This window comes from Myotis daubentonii, chromosome 1, assembly GCF_963259705.1.
Source record: "Myotis daubentonii chromosome 1, mMyoDau2.1, whole genome shotgun sequence".
Taxonomy (NCBI): domain Eukaryota; kingdom Metazoa; phylum Chordata; class Mammalia; order Chiroptera; family Vespertilionidae; genus Myotis; species Myotis daubentonii.
In genome coordinates, this window is record NC_081840.1 from 504511 (window position 1) to 524687 (window position 20177).

The following is a 20177-nucleotide window of genomic DNA, read 5'->3' on the forward strand; positions in this document are numbered from 1 at the left end:
GGATGCTCAACCACGGAGCCACGCGGCGGGGCCCAGCCTTCTTTCCTTGAGCGGATGGGGAGCTGGGGACACAGCACCAGCGGAGGCGAGGCCACACAGGCTCCCGGGGCCTCTGACCATTCTGGGTGGCCGACCCACCAATATCCCCCTCTGGCCGGTCTCTGCTCCGCACCTCCAATGGCCCCTTTCCCAGGGGCCCGGGGCACCCCGTCCCCTGTGCGGCCCGCCCGCCCCGGGAGCTGTCCGTGGTGCTGACCGCAGGCGCGGCCCTCGCTCGGCCGCTGCGCACGCGTCCCGGGCGGGGCGCGCAGGACCCGGCGCCGCCACTGCGCAGCCTCCCGCGCGCCCCGCTCCCGGCTCCCGGCTCCCGGCTCCCGGCTCCCGGCTCCCGGCTCCCGGCTCCCGGCTCCCGGCTCCCGGCTCCCGGCTCCCACCGGCCGCGCCGCGCCTCGCCATGGCGCTCAACCAGTTCCTGCTCGCGCAGTGCGCCTGCTACCTCTTGGCCTTCCTGTTCAGCTTCGTGGCGGTGGTGCCGCTGGCGGAGAACGGCCACGACTTCCGCGGCCGCTGCCTGCTCTTCACCGAGGGCCTGTGGCTCAGCGCCAACCTGACGGTGCAGGCGCGCGAGCGCTTCACGGTTCAGGAGTGGGGCCCGCCGGCCGCCTGCCGCTTCGGCCTGCTCGCCGGCCTCCTCTCGCTGCTGCTCGCCGCCGCGCTCGCCTGGCGCGCGCTCTTCTTCCTCTGCAAGGGCCACGAGGGGTGAGTGGGGGACGCGGCCCTCGCTCCGGGCGCGGCGCCCCTCCCCAGCCCACGGCGCCCCCAGTGCTCCTCTCCCCGGGCGCTCGGAGGCCTGATCACGTCCGCGCTGGACCCTCAGCGCTTCCACGCGCACGGCCCTTTGTCTACACGCAGAGCCAGGGCCGCGGCGCTCACGCATCCTCCTCGGGAGCCAGTGCGCCCCTCCGCAGAGGTGCCTCACCTGCCGCTTCCGGGCCTTTAGCCCCGGCCCCCCTCCCCGCTGTAGGTGTAGCACCGTCATCCCTGGGCCTCCCGCGCTGGGTCAGCCAGGGCGCACCCGTCAGCACCGCGGGCAGCGCCACGCCCTGGTCTGGGGCCTGCGCTCTGGGACCAGGCCAGGCGCTGTGCCACTGGCCACTTGGGAGCCCTCCCCTCATCCCCTTTGTCCTGGGAAGGCGGCTGGCGGAGGGGTTCTGGAGGGAACCCCTGGGGGTCTTGGTGGGGGTGCGAGGGCGCGGACAGGTGTGGAGGGTCCTGCTTCGTCTCCACAAGCCTCCCTGCCTCCCCACCTCCAGCCTCCCTGCCTCCCCACCTACAGACTCCCTCTCTCCTCCTCCCCACCTCCTGCCTCCCTGCCTCCCCACCTCCAGACTCCCTCCCTCCTTCTCCCCACCTCCTGCCTCCCTGCCTCCCCACCTCCAGACTCCCTCCCTCCTTCTCCCCACCTCCTGCCTCCTCCTCCCCACCTCCTGCCTCCTCCTCCCTGCCTCCAGCCTCCCTGCCTCCTCCTCCCCAACTCCAGCCTCCCTGCCTCCTCCTTGCCGCCTCCTGCTGGGCACTGTGCTGGAATCAGGTGGGATGCAGTTCCCCTGGGGTGGGGGAGACAGCTGGAGGAGGGGTGAAATCCTAGCAGCCCCCATCTGGTTCCCGGGGCTGCCGGGACAAAGGCCACCCGCTCTTACAGTCCTGAGGCCGGGAGTCCACAGTCGAGGGGTCAAGGCCGGCTCCCTCGGACGGAGACCCCGCCCCCGCCCCACGCGTTCTAGCTCTGGTGGCCGGTCCTCACCTAGGGCTGCTCACTCCAGGCCCCGGGTCTGTCTGCACATGGCCTCCCTCTCTGTCTTTCATAGTCTCATAGCGACACCTCTCCCTGGGCTCAGAGCCCCCCTAAACCCAGGAGGCCACCGTTAGGAGATGTTTGGCTTAATGACAGCCACAGGGCCCTATTTCCAAATAAGGTCGCATTCATAGGTGCCGGGGTAAGGACTGGACACATGTTGCTGGGGACACGGTTCAGCCCTCGACATGAAGGTTCTGGATTTGGGGTATGCAGGGAGTCACGTCAGCCTGGGGAGGCCTCCAGGGGCTGTGGGGCTGGGGCTCAGCCCAGGGTGAGCCCAGGCCAGTCCCTGGGGGTGTCCTGCCCTGAGGACACGTTTGAGACGTCACCTGCACCTTCACCGCCAGGCTCAGGTGTCACCCAGGTGGCGTCCTCCTGGGTGGGGCAGGGAAGCGTCTCTGAGTACGAGCTGGGGTCTGAGGAGGCTGGGGCGGTCAGCAGGGTGGGCGGGTTGAGGCCCCTTCAGTGTGAAGCTGAGGGCGGTGGGCACAGGCCGTGTGGGGGCCACAGTTTGGCCCTCAGCTCATGCCCATCACGCCAGCTTGTCCCCACAGGACGCGTGGCCTCAGGCATTCAGGGTCCAGCTGATGAGGACGCGGCAGCTGTCCAGGGCGCCCGGCTGTGCGGCTCAGGGTGAGGGGATTCAGAGCCGGCACCGGCCTCCAGGGCCTGGGGGCAGGCGGGGAGTGAGGAGCAGACAGGAGTCCTGGTCACGGGGTTGGGGGGGGCTGCCCTCCTCACGCAAACTGCCAGCAAACCTGGGGGATTTAGAACGTCAGCTCCGTTCTTGCCATCTTTTTTTTTTAAAGATTTTTCTTCTTTTTAAAAATATTTTTATTGATCTCAGGAAGGGAGAGGGAGAGGGAGAGAAACATCAATGATGAGAGAGAATCATGGATCGGCTGCCCCTGCACGCCCCACACTGGCGATCAAGCCCACAACCCGGGCCTGTGTCCTGACTGGGAATGAACCATGACCTCCTGGTTCATAGGCCGACGCTCAACCCCTGAGCCATGCAGGCCGGGCCGTCCTGGTCACCTTATACAAAGGGGCCGGTTGGCTCTGTGCAGCCGTCATCCCCACCCCCGTGATAAAGGCGGAAAGCTGGGGCCTGTGCCCCCCGCGCTCTGTCGCTGCGCTCATCGGCCCAGGCCCCGGGCGCTGGTCCTCCGGGATGTGGCCTGGGCGGAGGAACATTCCGGGTCTTGCGCCCCTTTGTGTCAGTCCTGGGGGCCCTCCTGTCCCACCTGCGACCTCCATCCAGGCCTCGAGTGTGGCAGCGAAGGCTGGGCTGCTCTCTTCTCCAGAGCGGTCTGTGCGGAGTCCTCCTCGGCCGCAGGAGTTGCTGCCCAAGGCCCCGTGCCCGTGCGGCCGCCTGCCCGCCGTCGCCCACGTGGCCCAGTCGGCAGGCAGTGAGTCGTGTGGCGTCAGCACCACGTGCCAGCTCCCCCTCTTAGTTCCGGGTGTGGACCCGGTCGGGGCTCTCCTGGCGTCCAGGTGCGGCCGTCCCTCTGAGGGGCCTGGGCTGGGCCAACCCCAGGGGGCGTGCACCTTGCTCATCTCCGTGTGCTCCGGGCACAGGGAGTCACCGAGTCAGTGTCTGTCGAGTGAACGACAGAGCTGCCTGCGTCAGGGACCTGCTGCTTCCCGCCGCGCACCGGCCCCCTGTCGCCCCAGACTCACAGGCCGGCTCGGGCCAAGCCTCCAGGCTTGCTGTGTGCGCGAGCCCTGGGCCCCCGGGAAGGGGGTCGGCTTCGTCCAGCCACAGGCAAGACGGTCAACCAGAGAAGCCAGTTCCTGCCCCGAGGCTGGTTAGTCTACGCCAGTGGTCGGCAAACTGCGGCTCGCGAGCCACATGCGGCTCTTTGGCCCCTTGAGTGTGGCCACGAAGTTTCGGTCGCACTGTACGTATGCGCCCACACGTGGTATTTTGTGGAAGAGCCACACTCAAGGGGCCGCAGTTTGCCGACCACTGGTCTACGATTGACCAGGCGGGCAAAGCTGGGCCAGCAGGGAGCGCGGGAGAGCCAGGCGGCCGGAGGGGCCATCAGAGTGAGCTCTCCGGGATGGACGCGGCTCTCGGGGCCATCGCCAGCCTTCATGTCTGGCCCCAAAGCACCACTGCCCACCACACTCGGGTCTGAGAGGCCCACGTGCTCAGGGTCAGTGCACACACGATTCTCCAGAGGCCAACCTCACAGACGACCCGGGGCCCCCACCGAGACCAGGGCAGAGCCCACCCTCTGGGCTGAGTGCTGGGCTCCTGGCCGGGCCCTGAGCTTGTGGGGCAGGCGGTGTCCATGGTGCCAGCCACCACCTCGTGTGGGGTGTGTCCGTGCAGAGTGGGGTCTGGCAGCTCGTGCCCAGGACCAAAGGGGCAGCTTTCTGCACGGGGCACCCTGGCTGTGACTGGAGGAATCGGCGTGTGGATCTGGCACCTGTGGCTTCCGGGGCTCTGTGCTGTTCTGGGGCAGATGGACGGGCCGAGGGAGGGGGGCGGCCAGGGGCCTGGGCAGCTTTGCTGAGCGGAGCCCCAAGAGCGTCCAGGTGGCAGTGGCTTGTGATTGACGGCTGGGGAGCACCGGGTTAAAACGACCCATCTGCCTGCCACGGCCTCCCAGGGCTTCCCGGGATGCTGTCACCATGGAGACGGCACATCCAGGCAGGGCACCCAGAGCGGCTTCGGGAGAAAGACAGCGTTAACCCTGTGTGTGCGGCGTCCGTCCCGACCGCTGCCCTGGCCGTCGGTGCCGTGACAGCATCCTGGGGAGGGGGCCATGTCCGGGGGCATCCTGGGAGGCCCTTGCCCATCGGGTAGTGCCACTGGCCCTGAGCGAGACCCGCCCTCAGGGCCCTGCCTCCTGGTTCTTGTGCCCACCTGGGCAAAGCTCAGCCTTTAGGTTTCAGTGGAGAGGGCAGAGCAGGGCCCTGGGCACGTCCCCGACATGGGCCCCGACTGCCTGCACTGGGGGCCACGCGGGTCACGGCCTGGAAGGGTGTCCCGTCTTCCCGGCGCCTGTGCTGCTGGTCCACGTGGCTTGGGGCTGAGGTCAGGCCTGCCCTTCTGGGAGACGGGGTGACCAAAGTTCCCAGGCCTGGGTCGCTGGGCAGACAGCACCAGAGCCTGTTGGTGAGGGAGGTGGCCTCTGGCAACCCCCACTCGGCCCAGCTGGAAACCTGAGGGTGGGGGTGCCCTCCCACTGGCCGCCCCATGGCGGTGGGCGGAACCTGGGGGGTGCAGTGACGCCCCTCCCGTCCCTCCGGCAGCTCCTTCCTCTACGCCTTCCTGAACCTGCTGGTCAGCGCCTTCATCGTCTTCCTCGTCTTCATCGCCAGCACCATCGTGAGCGTGGGCTTCACCATGTGGTGCGACGCCGTCACCGAGAAGGGCTCGGTGCCCCACAGGTGCGCCCGCCGCCCGCGCCCACGGCTGCGCTCATCCCCGCGCCGCACCTGCACGCACCGGCCCCCCCCTCTCAGGACCGGCCCCTGGAGGTCCCTGCCCCTCCCGGAGGGAGCCTGCAGCTTCACTCGGAGCAGGACCCCCGCCTGGGGCGGCTCTGGGCTTCCCGCGGCCTCAGCCCGCTGGCGTGTGGGTGGGTGACTGACCGGTCGGGTGGGCTCCAGGTCCGGCAGCTGGGTGTGTCCACGCAGCCGAGGGGCAGGCCCGGGGGGTGTGGTCATCCGGGCTCTCTCTTCCCTCACCAACACCAATTCCAGCCCTTCCCCCAGCCCCTCCAGGGCGCGCCTCGGTCTCTGGCCTCCCTCTCGGGGCTTCGCGCTCCGTTCACGTGTCCTGACATCTCAGGAGGCCCCGGCCCTGGAGGCCCCGCCTGGCTCACCCCGTTCCCTGAGGCCAAGCCCGGCCCGGCCGCCCACCACGGGGGTGTGGCCGTCACAGGCCTGTGGTGGATCCCGCTGGTCCCGCGTTCGCAGGCAGTGGGGCAGGGACAGTCTCCCTGACCACAGAGGCTGGCGTGGTGTCCCCCACCGTCCAGGGCCAGGCCGGGGCGGCCTGCAGGTCTCGGCTGCAGAGGAGGCATTAGGTCCCTGTGGCCCCCCTCCCCCGCCCTGAGGACAGCCCCTGCCCCTCGGCTGCTGCAGCTGCGTTCTGGGCTCCGTGGCCCGGAGTCACGCCCCCCGTGTGCTGCCATTTCAGCTGTGAGGAGCTCCAGGACATCGACTTGGAGCTGAACCTGGACAACTCTGCCTTCTACGACCAGTTTGCCATTGCCCAGGTGGGCGGGCTTCCAGGCGGGCGGGGCTCCCCACAGACAGGGCCTCCGGTGGGCGGAGCTTCCAGATGGGTGGGCGGGGCTTCCAGGCAGTCAGGGCCTCTGGTGGGCGGGGCTTCCAGGCGGGCGGGGCTTCCAGGCAGGCGGGGCTTCCAGGCAGGCAGGGCCTCTGGTGGGCGGGGCTTCCAGATGGGCGGGCGGGGCTTCCAGGCAGGCAGGGCCTCTGGTGGGCGGGGCTTCCAGGCGGGCGGGGCCTCTGGTGGGCGGGGCTTCCAGGCGGGCAGGGCTCCCAAGTGGGTGGGGCTTCCAGGTGGGCGGGCTTCTAGGCAGAATGGGAGGCCAGCCCTGCCCACCTGCTGGCCATGGTGGATTCTGGGGTTTTTGCTGGAACCCAGGCATCTGGGGACAGGGGGTGGTCAGTGATGGCCCGTCCCTCACTATGTGCATCCCTCCCAGTGGAGGACACTGAGGACCCTGACGAGGGCCGCCAGGTGGGGGCGGCTCCTTCTAGCCCCGAGCAGGGCTCCCCAGCATCCGGGTCCCCTTCGGACCCAGGCTGGCCGCGCAGGCCGGGCGACCTGAGGACTCTCTCGGGGGAGGCCCCGGGGGTCTGGGCATCGGGGGGTGAAGGTTCTTTGCCGAGAGGAGGGGACCCCGCGGGGATGCTTTCCAAGGCACCTCGAGGGAGGGCTTCAGCCCCAGTTCCCGGCGAGTAGATTGGGGGTCCTGATGGCCAACCCCTCGAGTGGGGTCCCGGGACACGCCCAGGCCCGGCCGAGTCCGCGGCTCCTCTTTCCACGGTCTGGGCACAGCAGAGGAAGGTGTTTGTTGTGGCAACAGCAGAGGCTTCGTGAGGGACCGGCTGTCCTGGGGGCTGGGCGGCCACCCGGCCACTGCCCGCCTGAGGGACCGGGGCCGCCAGCCTGGGGTGAGGGCGGCTCCCTAAGCGCCCGCCCCGCGTGGGGCTGGAGAGTGATGGTCGTGGGGAAGGAAGCAAAAGGCCGCAACCCAGCTGGTCCCTGTCCTCACCCCAAAGTGTCCCTGCGCCCTCCCAGCAGGCCCGTCCTTCTCCCAGGGGCTGGGGGCGGGGTGCCAGCGCGGTGGGGGCCGGCCCCTGACGCTGGCCTCGGTCTCTGCAGTTCGGCCTCTGGGCCTCGTGGCTGGCCTGGCTGGCCATCACCGTCCTGGCCTTCGTCAAAGTCCACCACAACTGCCGCCAGCAGGACCTGCTGGACAGCCTGGTCCACGAGAAGGAGCTGCTGCTGGCGCGGCCGGGCGCGCGCACCCCGGCGCAGGAGGAGAAGAGCGCAGTCATCTAGGCTGGGGGGGGGGGGCGGGGGAGCGGCGCCCCCATGGCCTGGGGCGCTCGCCCTGTCCCGGAGCGGCTGGCGGGTCTGCCTGGGCCCACCCCGCGCCCGCCGTGCAGCCTTGCATGTCTCCCCTCGGCACCGTGCGTCTGAGCCACCCTGCTCACCCAGCGCCCCGACTCCCACCGACTGTGACTGGGTGGGGGTGGGGGGGCAGCACAGAGGGCCGGGGCTTCGAGGACCTGCCCAGTGAGACCTGGCTGGCGAGGCCGGGGGAGCGCCCACCTTCTCAGACCCCTGACCCTCAGGTCCAGGCCCTGTCCCCACCCGGCAGAGGTGTGACTGCTTGCTTCGTGGCAGCCCCAGAGCGACTCCACCAGCCCTGACGCCCACAGGACACCCTTGCCAATGGCTCCTGAGAGGTGTGGGGGACAAGCACCCCGTGACCTGGAGGCGGGCGAGTGCAGGAAGGAGCTCACATGGGGCCCCACCTTCTGACCCCCGGCCCTCCCAGGGCTGTGTCCCCTCTGTTCCTGCTCCAGGGCCTCTGGGTGTCCAGGCCTGGTCTCGGCTTTGAAAGTGCAGGGACAGGCGTGTTGGCCTGGACTCAGGTGATGGCCTGGGGGTGGCCGCAGTGCCGGGTTGGGGGTGGGGAGCCCCTGTGGCTGTGCCCCAGCATTTGCCTCACTGTGTGTGGGCTGGGCCTGTGCTGGAGGAGGGAGGGGCCAGGTGCCGCTGCACATGTCTGCGTGTGCATGTAAGGCTGTGCATGTATGTGATATTAGTGCACATATGACATGAGTGTGTGCACATAAGAGTGTGCGCGTATGAGAGTGCCATACACTACTGTGTGTGTGCAGTGTGAGTGCGTGTGAGTGAGCATTGAACATGTACAAGTGTGTGTGCCCGTGAGTGTGCATGTGCACTGTGTGTGCAGTGTGCGCGCGTGTGAGCATGCACGGGACGGGGGGGCAAGACCAGAGCAGGTGTGGACGTGCGGTGTGCTGGGCAGCTCCCTGCATCTCCATCCACCGGGGAGCCCGGTGCCCCTGCAGGGGGGGCGGGGGGCTGCCTTCCTATCCGAGGCGCCGCCCCCGAGGACACGGCACCGCCCACACAGCGCACGTGGAGCAGCTGCTCCAGGGGCTTCCCGCCTTCCACCCCCCTCCGTGTCCGGCCCAGGAGGGCACCCGGGTAAGAGCACCCACTCCGGGCTCCAAGCACCGTCAGCTTCCTCAGCTGCCCCCGAGCTGCTAAGCTTGCTTCGCTGCTGCCCCCTCCCCGGAAGCAAGACCCGCTCCCCACTCCTGCCCTCGATGCGGTGACGGTCTGTTTCCCATACGAGGGGCCCGGGGCCTGCAGAGCCGTGGGCCTGGGCCTGGGTCAGGGGCCGGAGAGGGTGCGGTGTAGACTGGGCTGGGGAAGTGCCCGCCGGCCACCTGCCGTGATGCTGCTGTGCTGGCTGGTGTCCCGGGGAGGCGGGACCAGGTGATGGGGTGTCCTGGGGGCAGAGCCCGCTTGGGTTCCAGGCAGAGCAGCGGGACTGGGAGAGGGTTTGGGCGGAACCTGAGAACCCTGAGCGGATCTCTGGCCCCGGCCCAGCCTGGCAGCCCTAGTGCGCCGGCCATGGGGACCCTTCCTCGCCCCTGCGCCCCGCGTCTGTCCCTGGCAGAGGGCGGGGGGCTCTGCCCGCACCCCATCCAGGCAGCAGCCAGCTGGGCGGGAAGGGGGAACCCACGGGTCCGCCCAGGCTTCAGGGGCCCTGTGGGTCCTGGAGCTCGTCTGGGCGGCCCCTCGATCCGCCCGCAGCGCCCGGCGTCCACTCCCTGCAGGTCCTGTCTCCGCCGGCTGCGCCCGGCGCCTCCCGGAAGGGGCGCTGGCCCGGAGCGGGGCCTGGACAGGAGCGGTGCCCCCGCCTCGGGCAGGGAAGGCCCCCCCCCCACTCCGCGCACGGGAAGGGCAGGTGGGTCCCGGGGCTCCGACGTGGGGGGGGGGGGGGCACCCATCGCTTCTCCCTGCTGTTTGATAACGGATTCCGTGTTTTAATTCTACTTCTGGCTAAACTCGAAAGTAAAAGCTCTTCAACTTAAATGTATTTATTTCTCCAAGTCACAATAAAAACAAATCCCGGCCCCTCCAGTGTGGGTGGGTTTCCGCCGTGTGAGTGTTTCATCCCCTCGGCCCTCCCCGGCTGCACACTCCCGGGGGCTCCCTCCCTGGGCCCAGCGGGCTTCCCCGGGTGAGCTGGACGGGTGTCTGTGTCTCAGGCTGACCGTCTCCACTGTGGGCAGTTTTGTCCTAACGACCGGGTCACCGTCCGTGGCCGGCAGAGCCAGCAGGTCCGTCTGCGGCGCCGAGGTGACCAGGCCTCGGCTAGAGGACCGGCCTGCTCCCTCCTGCAGTGCGGCCCCAGCGGGAGGCTGCGGGCCTCAGTTTCTCGTCTGGAAAACGGGCGACAATCTGTCCCTCCTCTTCCGGGGGGCAGTGAGGCGAGTGACGTCCTGGGGGCTGGGCGGGTGCGCGGTCTGCGCGGTCAGGGGCCTATGATGCTGAGGGTCCCCAAGGACCAGGCCGGGGTCCCCGCTGGGCCAAGGCCCCTCTCTGCTGGCCTCCCAGTGTCCCCACCTCGGCCTGAGCCCTGACGGGGGTTCTATGGCCGGCGGGTCCCCGTGTCCCCTCTGGGTGAGCTGCAGGGGACAGGGCCGTGGAGCGTTCTAATAGTCAGTGTCCCCACGTACGAGGTGGGGACAGATGCTTTCAGGGTGACCCCCATCCGTCTGCAGGCTTTCCCGGCGGCTCCGTCTGTCCCTCCTGGTGTCTGACCTCGGGCCGCCCTGCTGTGCTCCGGCCTCCCCACTCCAGGCAGGTCCGAGGGTCCTGGAGCTTGTCACCGAGTGGCTCCCCTCAGTCTGCCGTCCACACACGTCCTGGGCCGCATGGGCCCCCCGCTGGTGTGGGACGTGTCTGAGGCGGTGGGGGTCCTGGCCTGTGGCGCCCCCAGCCCCACCCCAGGCGGTGATGGCCGGGCGGGAGCGGAGGACACGCTCCCCTGGGGCATGGAGGAGCCCAGGCTGGGCCCAGGGCAGGGTCTGACCCGGGCGCCCCCTCCCCATGCGGCTTCAGTGGGGGCCTGCGAGGGGCTTGGGGAGGGGCTGCCGCGCTCCCCCCATGGACCCAGCTGTGAGGGTTTCCAGGTCCCGGCCCCGAGGCCCTAAGAGGCTACAGGCCGCTCCCCTCTCCAGGGACCCCAGGTACAGGGCAGGGTCCCTGCCTCCAGGAGCCACACCCAGCCCACCCAGGGACGAGGGAGGGGCGAGGGGCCAGCCCGGGCCGGGGTGTGGTCCCGATTTTAGTGGTGGGTCCTTTCCTAACAGCTCCCAGTGGGCCCCGGGCTGTGACCCAGGAGGGGCCGTGCTGACTCCAGCCCTGGGGGCCCCGCCTGCGGCCCCCTTCGTCCCAGGTTCACCTTCGCTGCCCCGCCCCCTCCGGGGGCCTCTGCGGGCTGCGCGGGCGTCAGAGCTGCAGGAGGCAGTGCCAGCCGGTGAGGAGCAGCTGCCGCAGGCGCAGGGCGAGGGCGAGCAGCCGCGCCCGCAGGTCCTGCAGGGCCAGCGCCAGGGGCTTGGTCCGGCCGCAGCACAGGCCCAGCAGCAGCACCAGCAGCGCGCACAGGCCCAGCCGCAGGAGCAGGGAGCCGCCGCGGGGCCGGGGCCGGGGCCGGCGGGGCGCTGGGGGCGAGGGGGGTGCTGTGAGCCCCTTCACCATCCCCAACCCCCAGGATCCGGACTCCATCCTCCCTGGGGGCTGGCGGGAGGCGCAGAGAGGGCGGGGCTGGCACGCTGGCTGCCCATGGGGTGGGGTCCTGTGGGTGTGGAGGCCCCATCCCTGCCCGGCCTCTGGGGGATGTCCCAGGGTGTCCTGGGGCTGGGGCTGCACTGGGCACTGGGGGGGGTTCTGGGGACCCCTGGGAAGGGGAGGGGGTCACAACTCACCCTTGGTGGCGGGCACGTGCTCCCTGCCGGCGATGTCTGGGGAGGAGAGCTGAGGGTTGGCTGGGGCAGGAGCCACCCAGGGCTTCCCGTCTCACTCTGCCCACCCAGAGGACCCAGGTGCCCATCTCTCCCCCCCCCGCCCCCCGGCCAGTCTGCCCGGCACCACTGGCTTTGCCCTGCCTCCCCGCTCCCAGTTCGGGCCAGAATGCGGGGCCCCAGGACGCTGGGCGCTGCTCTCAGAGTCTGTGGAGTTGGGGTGTGGTGACCCGCAGGCAGCCTGGGCCCTGGGCAGCAGGGGTGGGCACCTGGGGAGGGACCCCCACCCGGTCCCACCCACTCGGGCCTGTCTGGGCCTGGTTTCCTATCTGGGGTCTCTGCTTCCGCTTTTTTTTTTTTTAATATATTTTATTGATTTTTTTACAGAGAGGAAGGGAGAGAGATAGAGTTAGAAACATCGATGAAAGAGAAACATCGATCAGCTGCCTCCTGCACACTCCCCACTGGGGATGTGCCTGCAACCCAGGTCCATGCCCTTGACCGGAATCGAACCTGGGACCCTTCAGTCCTCAGGCCGACGCTCTATCCACTGAGCCAAACCGGTTTCGGCTCTGCTTCCGCTTTTTATGTACAACTTGGCGGAACCCAGGAAGCCTGCCTGGGGGGCTGTGGTGGGCAGGAGCTAAGGCGTCCCCATGACTCTCACCCCCGGGGCCCTTGCCTTCGTGGGGTCCCCTCTGCTCAGGGGAGGGGCTGCCACTCAGTTCTCACCAACAGAGTGAGTCAGAGGGGAAGGGGTGCTGCAGGTGCCGGGCCCCAGGCGGCGCTGAGCCAATCCAGAGGGATTGTGCCGGGCGGCCAGGCCCAACGGGGGAGAGCGTTAGAGAAGGTCGGGCGGTCGGAGCTCGGCCGCCAGCCTCGAGGGCGGGCAGCTGTGAGTTCCGTAGCTGCACACAACCCCGTGGGCCTGGGACAGACCCCGAGCTCAGAGGAGACCAGCCCGACACGGCCGTGAGGCCCTGAGCAGAGGCCCCCCAGGAGCCCCGGCCACTCGCCCCGCGCCCCCTTACAGTGGACGGCCACCTCCAAGGGCTCCTGGAACCGCACGCGCCTCGAGGCCCTCTGTGGCTCCGCCCGGCGGCCGTGGCCCTCCAGCGAGCTTCGTCTCAGGATGGAGGGGGGGCACTTCCTGTCACCCTCCTGGGAGAGGCGGGAAGCAGAGGGAAGAGGCGGTAATGGGGTCCCGCCCCCCTCCCCAGCCTCGGCAGGCTGGAGACAGGTCCCCTGCAGCTCCTCTGGGTTTATGCAGCCAGACCTGCCGTGGGGACCAGATGGGGCATGGTCCCTGGGCCTGTGTCCCCCCCCACCCCCCGCACGCCCTGCTCAGGATCAGATGGTGTTGGCCTGCCATAGGTGTGGTCCGTGACCACAAAGGGCCGCCTCTCCTGCCAGGCTCTGTCCCCACCAACCCCCACGAATCCTCACCGTTCCTACGCGTCAATAATAATGGCAACAATGACGGTGAGGACGGCAGCCACTGGCACCCACGGGGGCCGTCTTCCTGCCCCAACTGCCCCCACCGACCCGCTGATCCTGGAGCCCTCTGCCCCGGGGTGGGGTTGGGGGTGGGGGTGTCTCTGCCCCGGGCGGGAAGGGGGGTCCTCTGCCCTGGCACCAGGGAGGAGACTGGGCCCAAGCCCGCCCTGTCCCAGCTCAGTGCCCTGGGTCACATGCTGGGCCCGTGTCGCTGCCCCCAGGACCAGGTGAGGGATGTGAGCACAGGCCACTGGCCAGGGCGGGGCAGAGCCTGGACACCGGGCCGGCCAGGGCCTGCCGCCCGCACGTTCAGTGTGGCTTTGGAAGGTGGAGTGGCAGTGACCAGGCCACCCGAGCCTCAGTGTTCTCGTTGGTAAAATGGTGACAACAGGCTGTTTGGAGTGTGAACACCCTGTGAGCTGGGGCCACAGCTGAGACGGCGCCCGGCTGGGGGCCTCCGGCCGCACGGAGCCTGCTGCTGGCCTTCGGGGGGTGGTCATCTCACGTGGGCGCAAGACCCACCGTCCTGGGTGTGGCCCAGCTCACGGTTGTGCCCTCCCTCCCCTGGGACTTCCGTGCCTACAGCCGGCCCGGCCTGGCCGTGAGCTGGGCGGCTGGACCAGGACTCGTCCCCGCTGTCTGTCCAAGTGCCCCCTGTCCTGACTCCTTGTCCCAGGCCGAGACCTGTCCCAGCTGCCTCCTGACGGCCTCTCTGGTCCTCCTGTCCCCGCCGTCTGTCCCCCTGCCAGGGTCAGCTCGCCAGAGAGGCACCTGACCGGTCGCTGCCCAGCTCCAGAGCCTCCACGGCCCCTGCTTCCTCTCACCCCACCCCTGCCTCTCCATCCCTCTGGCTTCCTCTGTCCGCCCTCACCCGCTCCCTGGCATGCTGTAGCCTTGCCCGTGGCCCAGGATGGGCACGTGCACCTTGGTCCCGCTGTGCCCCGCCCTGGGGCCTGCCACCCTCTCTGCCAGACCTAACCTCCAACGTGTCCTCACTGGGCCCGCCCGTCGCCCCTCGATGTCCCTTCCCCGGCGGCCCTGGGCGGGGACCACGGCCCTCGGACCGCCTTACCTTCCCCGCCCTGGGCACCGAGGAGCCCGGAGCGGCCGCCACATTCTTTCTGGTCTGATGTCGCACCTCTGGCCGGGAGTCGGGGCTCAAGGCTTGTGCTGCCGTCCTCATCTACTGTAACATGGTCCTAAGAGAGGCAAAGACACCACGTACTGCACCAGCAGCACGAGCGGGAATAAAGCAAAAGGAAGAGAAACACCCCAGGAAGCCACCTCGCTTCCTGATGCCCAGGTTTTGATTATCAGCTTCAGTGGCTGCCGCTATTCCAGGGCTGTGCTACTCCAGGGCTGGGTGCTACTCCAGGGCTGAGTGCTACTCCAGGGTTATAGCTACTCCAGGGTGTGCTACTCCAGGGCTGGGTGCTACTCCAGGACTGGGTGCTACTCCAGGGTTGTAGCTACTCCAGGGTGTGCTACTCCAGGGCTGGGTGCCACTCCGGGGTTGTGGCTACTCCAGGGCTGGGTGCTACTCCAGGGTTGTGGCTACTCCAGGGCTGGGTGCTACTCCAGGGTTGTAGCTACTCCAGGGTTGTGGCTACTCCCGGGCTGCTACCCACTCAGCCCCACTCCATCATCTGTACTCAGGAAGTTCGCGTTTTATTTTTGTCAGTTTTTAGGGTCACATAAGCTGCAGTAAACACCTGCTGCCTCCTTTCATGGGGAGGCTCAGGACGTGAACGATGGGGAGGCGGTGAGCGAGGCTCCGGCTCTGGCTCTCTCTGTCCTCCCCCTCCCTGCTCATGCACTCGGTGTGATCTGGCACCCGCCGTCATCTGTGACCCCTGGTTGTGCGAGGCTCCTGTGCACCCCTTTCTCTCCCCCGGCCCCTCTGGGGTGAGTTTCCTTCCACACCCTTTGAAGGGTCCTTGACGTTGGGACCTCGCCAGTCCTGCTCGGTGCAGACCCCACTGGGCCTCCCGCAGGGGTAGGAAGCCAGGCGCTGACCGTCAGTCCTTTGGGTGCCTGGCGGGGTGGGTGGGCCCACACACCCATTTCACAGGTGGGTAAATCAAGGCCAGAGGCAGCTGGGGCCGCCCCACAGGGAACGGGCTGCCTCTGGGGGTGAGCGGGAGATGCAGGGAGGGGCTGGGTCTGGGGGAGGGCGTGTGACTCGGGCCTCCAGCGATCTTCCTGGGGAGACAGCAGCGGCTGCAACGTGGAGCTCCCAGCAGGAGCCTCACAGTGCAGAGGGCCCATGTATGATGTCTGTGCGGACCCTCCCGGACGGACGCAATTATTTCAAAAGGAAACAATTTTCTCCTGTCGCAGCTTCAGGGGTTTTATTGCAAATGGGGTCGTGGCGGAGCCACCAGCGGGGAGGAGGTGGAGGGAGGCCACTGCGGGGCAGGACCTGCTCTCGCAGCGGGAGGCCTGCGGGCCGAGCGGCTCAGCAGCGGGGCTCCCCCCGGGGGACCTTCCAGGTGAGGCCACAGGCGTGGAGATGCGCGGGACTCCGAGCCTCGGGGGCCGGACCCTGGGGGCACTGCCGGCAGCGCCCAGATGTGGAGCCCTACTGGGCGCACAGCCTCCTGGGCTCCCCGGTCCGCCCCAGGGATCATGGGCCAGCCACGTGAGCCTGTGCACAGGTGTGAGCACGTGCGTGTTTGTGCACGTGTGTGATGTGCACAGGGGATCAGTCAATGGGGCGCCTGCTCTGGGCCTCAGTTTCCCCACTGGTGCTCTCAGCACAGCCTCCCGCCTGCCCCCCCCCCCCCCCCCCGCAGGCCTCTGCTTGCCTGGGCCCCTGGCAGGGACCGTGTAACAGGAGTGCCCTCTGCTCTGGGGCCAGCTCGTGACCGATGGGTGATAACGGGTGGAAAATAGCTCCAGGGCCGGAGGCCTGCGGAGTGTCACCCCCGCACCCGCCCGGCCTGGCCCGGGAGGCCTCTCCCCTCCTAGGCACCCCTCACCTCTGGCTGGACAGGGAGCCCCGGCTCCTGACCCCCCCAGGAGCAGAGGTCTGGCCGAGCCAAGCGTCCGCAGCCCCGGGCAGCCCCTGGGGTGTGGCCTAGTGCCCCCCTCGGCTCGAAGCCTCAGGAGACGATGGTGCAGCCGCAGGCCCAGCAGCCCGCTGGCTCTTCCCAGCCGGCGCTCCCACCAGCCCCCGGGGCGGCGCGAGGAGGTGGGGCCTCTCACCTGGTGCAGCTGCCACCTCTCCTGCCTCCACCCCAGCCCAGCGCTCCGTGACGCCACCCACTGGGCTTCCTCCTCCTCTCCGGCAGGCGGTCATCTTTGTGCCCCCAGCCCACGTGCTCCGTCTGACCCGCTGCCCATCACCCACCACGGCCTCTTGGCGCTCTCCGTTCCCACCCACCGTCCCCCGGGACCCGAGCGCAGGGCTCACTCTGCACTGGGAGGGGGGTGTCCTCCTCAGCTCTGGCCCTGCGGCTGGCCGCTGGCTCAGCACCCACACTCCTCCCAGTCACCCCCCAAAGCTGCACTGTGCCATCCCCCCAGGAGGCCCTGCGGCAGAGGGGGCAGCGGCCCGGGCCAATGCAGTGGGTCTCACCTGCTCACCAGGGCCCAGAGCCCGGCCTGCCCCCTCCCCCCCCCCCCCCCGCGCCCTGTCACCAGCGACACCTACTCCAGGGCCCTGGCCCTGTGAAGCGGGGAGAGCCGAACAGGGATCTCGATGGGGAGAGGCTGGAGCTCTAGGACCCCCCACTCACCCCCCATGTGCACACACTCACCCCCATGTATACCATGCACTCACCCCCAGGTGCACACTCACCCCCATGTATACACACTCACCCCCATGTATACCACACACTCACCCCCATGTATACACACTCACCCCCATGTGCACACACTCACCCCCATGTGCACACTCACCCCCAGGTGCACACTCACCCCCATGTAAACACACACTCACTGCCAGGTGCACACACCCTCACACATGCACACACTCACCCCCCTACATATGCACGCACACCAGACTCACATGCCTACACACACATGCATACATACACACACAGATACACACTCACCCCTTCACATGCACACACACAAGACGCTTCCTGACACCCCCCCCCCTCACACACCGCGCCCCGGCCCACCTGGGCTCCTGCAGGTGCCCCGCCTCCGCCTGAGCTGCCCCCTGCGGCCGCGATCATGGGGCTCGGAGCCCGGAGCAGCGGGGACACCAGAGCTGCCGCGCTCCAGCCAGCCGAGAAGATCCCGTTACCGCCCAGGGGCCCGGCCAGCCCGGGGAGGCCGTCGTGTGGGGCCTGCCGCTCCGGCGGCATCTGACCTCTAGGGTCAGGCGTGTGATCGGGCAGCCCGGCTGGAGTACAGGGGTCGGGGCTGCCCCTCCTTCCAGCCGGAAAGGAGGGGGCGTGGACACCCCCAGTGGCCATGGGGAGGAGGGGCGCGCGAGAGGGAGCGGAGGAGGCCGGTCCGGCGACACCCGTTCTGAAGGAGGAGAGGGCCTCCTGGGAGCCGGCGGCTGACCGCTCGCCCACCGCTGCCCCGGCCGGACCCACAGCGGGAGCCCGCCTGGTGCCCGCGGCCCTTCTGGGCCGAGCTGTGCGCCCACACGGCTCTGGGGTGCAGTTACGACGTGGGGTGACGGGGCTGAGGGGTGGCTGTGTGGCCGCTGGGGTGGGGGCGCCCTGCTTGGGGCAGGCTGGCCGTGGCCTCGAGCCCCAGGCAGAGGGGCAGGTGCACAGCAGGTCGGTCACGGGTCCCATCCTGTAGATGCAGGGGCCGGCCACACAGGGGGCCCGGGGTGGCGAAGACAGGCTAACACCCGAGGTGCCCGCACATACGTGTGGGTGACCCCACGCACGTGGCCAGGACGGGGGCTCCGGCTGACGGCTCAGCTCACTCAGGGGCCAGTTCTGGGGGTTTCCAGCCGCCGTGGCCTGGGCTCCAGGCCCGAGTCACCGGCGAGGCCGCTCGGCTGCGCCTACGTGGACCGGCCTCCGCGGGCCCTGAGCCTTCCGGGGGGTGGGGGGGGCTGGCTGGTGTCCGAGCCTGGCCGGGCCCTGTCCCCTGAGAGTGCGGGCCCTTTCCCACGCCCCCTGCACGTCTCCGCCCGCGCCCTGGCCTCACGCTGGTTCCCAGCGGCTCCGAAGGGACCAGGCTGGCTTGGCGCCCGAGGAGTTTGGGGAGACCCTGCCCCAGCTCCGGGTGGGACCCCCTGCTGCCCTCTCGCCCACAGCCGGTCAGGCGGCCTCGGGCGGGAGTGAGGCTGGCGGGACCCGGGTCAGGCTGGCCGCCTGGGAAGGGCTCGGGCACCAGGTCATGGGCGCACTGAAGGCCCATGTCTTGGGCGAAAGGGGAGGCTGCCCCTCCACCCCCACCCGCCCCGCCCCCAGGGCCGAAGTGTGCCCGCTGCCCAGCCTCCGTGCCCCCTGCCACCCACCCGCTGTGGGCTCTTTGCCGTGTCCTCCCGGGAACCTGTTGCTCTGCAGGGTCCTGCCCCAGGGGGAAGGGCGTGCCCTGCTTTGAGCTGGGTCTCACCTGGCTCCTTGTTGGATCTGTGAGGGAAGGTGGTGCCCGGCTCCGGGGCACCCCCGGGGGCAGGGTCCTGCGCGGTCCCTCCTGCCGCCTGGAGAGGGGGTGCGGGGCACCCAGTGTCCGGGCTGCACCTGCCCAGCCCTGGCCCGGCTCCGGCCTGGAAGCGCTGCTGCCGCCGCAGGCTGGTCCTCCCGGCCTCGCCCGCCGGCCCCTCCAGGGCGGGAGCCGGGCCAGCTGGGCGCTGAGCTATAATTACCCTCCTCTCGGCAGAAATAGCAGCGACCCCAAGGGCAGGCCGCGGCCTGGGATCCGGAGGGGAGGCGGCCGCTTCCCAGGCCCGAGAGCACAGGCCGCCGCGGACACGGCGAGGGGTCAGGGCCCTCCCGCCCTCCGGAGTGGGGTGATGTGGGGCCAGAGGCGGGGGGTGTGCAGAGAGTGGGGTGATGTGGGGCCAGAGGCGGGGGGTGGGCAGAGAGGGGGATGATGTAGGGCTAGAGGCAGGGGGTGTGCAGAGAGTGAGGTGATGTGGGGCTGGGCGGGGGGTGTGCAGAGAGTGGGGTGATGTGGGGCCAGAGGCGGGGGGTGGGCAGAGAGGGGGATGATGTAGGGCTAGAGGCAGGGGGTGTGCAGAGAGTGAGGTGATGTGGGGCTGGGCGGGGGGTGTGCAGAGAGTGGGGTGATGTGGGGCTGGGCGGGGGGTGTGCAGAGAGTGGGGTGATGTGGGGCTGGGCGGGGGGTGTGCAGAGAGTGGGGTGATGTGGGGCTGGGCGGGGGGTGGGCAGAGAGTGAGGTGATGTGGGGCTGGGCGGGGGGTGTGCAGAGAGTGAGGTGATGTGGGGCTGGGCGGGGGGTGTGCAGAGAGTGGGGTGATGTGGGGCCAGAGGCGGGGGGTGTGCAGAGAGTGGGGTGATGTGGGGCCAGAGGCGGGGGGTGGGCAGAGAGGGGGGTGATGTAGGGCTAGAGGCAGGGGGTGTGCAGAGAGTGAGGTGATGTGGGGCTGGGCGGGGGGTGGGCAGAGAGTGGGGTGATGTGGGCCGGGCGGGGGGTGGGCAGAGAGTGGGGTGATGTGGGCTGGGCGGGGGGTGGGCAGAGAGTGAGGTGATGTGGGGCCAGAGGGGGGGTGTGCAGAGAGTGAGGTGATGTGGGGCCGGGCGGGGGGTGGGCAGAGAGTGGGGTGATGTGGGGCCAGAGGGGGGGTGTGCAGAGAGTGGGGTGATGTGGGGCCAGAGGCAGGGGGTGGGCAGAGAGTGGGGTGATGTGGGGCCGGGCGGGGAGTGGGCAGTAGGAGGGGGGTGACCACCCCAAAGTGGAGCCCCGGGTGGGAGGGGCCTGCCCGACCAGCCCCACACCTGCAGCCTGGTCCCAGGGGTCGGGGAGGCCCCGGGGCCCAGCAACGTGGCTGCTCCAGGAGGCAGCAGGCTGGGGTCACGGCCACCTCCACGTGTCACCCCGACCCCCCAGCACTGGCCCCGGGACGAGTCCACTGTCCCGTCTCCTGACCCAGGACCTGTTGGGCTGCAGGGCCTGGCAGGGGACAGGCGGGCACAGGGCCGGGAGCCGTGGGGCGCGTCACCGTAAGGGCGTTCGGGTGTGGGCACCTTTGAGGGTGTTATTCTCTCCCCCAAGCTGCAGGGCAGCAGGTTTAGGGGTGCCCCGGGGGGTGGGGAGCTGGTGTGCGCGTCTGGTTCAGGGCGGCCCCAGTGGGGATGTAACTTGGGGTCAC

At 69.3% G+C, this 20177-nt stretch overlaps 2 protein-coding genes across 2 annotated transcripts; one reads left to right on the plus strand and one right to left on the minus strand.

The window, feature by feature from the left end:
• The first annotated feature begins 244 nt into the window (after positions 1–244).
• On the plus strand, positions 245–9491 carry TMEM179 (transmembrane protein 179). The gene is made up of 4 exons (XM_059684961.1): positions 245–759; positions 5126–5263; positions 6018–6096; positions 7233–9491. The coding sequence occupies exons 1-4, from the start codon at positions 455–457 to the stop codon at positions 7410–7412; spliced, it is 702 nt and encodes a 233-aa protein (XP_059540944.1). The 5' UTR covers positions 245–454; the 3' UTR covers positions 7413–9491.
• A 31-nt stretch (positions 9492–9522) lies between these two features.
• Positions 9523–18654, minus strand: C1H14orf180 (chromosome 1 C14orf180 homolog). Its single transcript, XM_059684973.1, has 5 exons — positions 18458–18654; positions 13995–14121; positions 12457–12586; positions 11390–11425; positions 9523–11125 (listed from the first exon to the last, which is right to left on the minus strand). Exons 2-5 carry the CDS (start codon positions 14103–14105, stop codon positions 10914–10916), a joined length of 489 nt encoding a protein of 162 aa, XP_059540956.1. The 5' UTR covers positions 14106–14121; positions 18458–18654; the 3' UTR covers positions 9523–10913.
• Positions 18655–20177: the final 1523 nt, after the last annotated feature.

What these genes read in the sequence shown, in the direction of transcription:
- TMEM179 (XM_059684961.1), top strand. Translation starts at nt 455, where the DNA reads ATGGCGCTCAACCAGTTCCTGCTCGCGCAGTGCGCCTGCTACCTCTTG. An exon ending in CTCTGCAAGGGCCACGAGGG is followed by an intron (nt 760 to 5,125) that starts GTGAGTGGGGGA and finishes TCCCTCCGGCAG; the next exon opens with CTCCTTCCTCTACGCCTTCC. An exon ending in AAGGGCTCGGTGCCCCACAG is followed by an intron (nt 5,264 to 6,017) that starts GTGCGCCCGCCG and finishes CTGCCATTTCAG; the next exon opens with CTGTGAGGAGCTCCAGGACA.
- C1H14orf180 (XM_059684973.1), bottom strand. Translation starts at nt 14,105, where the DNA reads ATGAGGACGGCAGCACAAGCCTTGAGCCCCGACTCCCGGCCAGAGGTG. An exon ending in CGGTGCCCAGGGCGGGGAAG is followed by an intron (nt 12,587 to 13,994) that starts GTAAGGCGGTCC and finishes CGCCTCTCCCAG; the next exon opens with GAGGGTGACAGGAAGTGCCC. An exon ending in CTTGGAGGTGGCCGTCCACT is followed by an intron (nt 11,426 to 12,456) that starts GTAAGGGGGCGC and finishes TCTCCTCCCCAG; the next exon opens with ACATCGCCGGCAGGGAGCAC.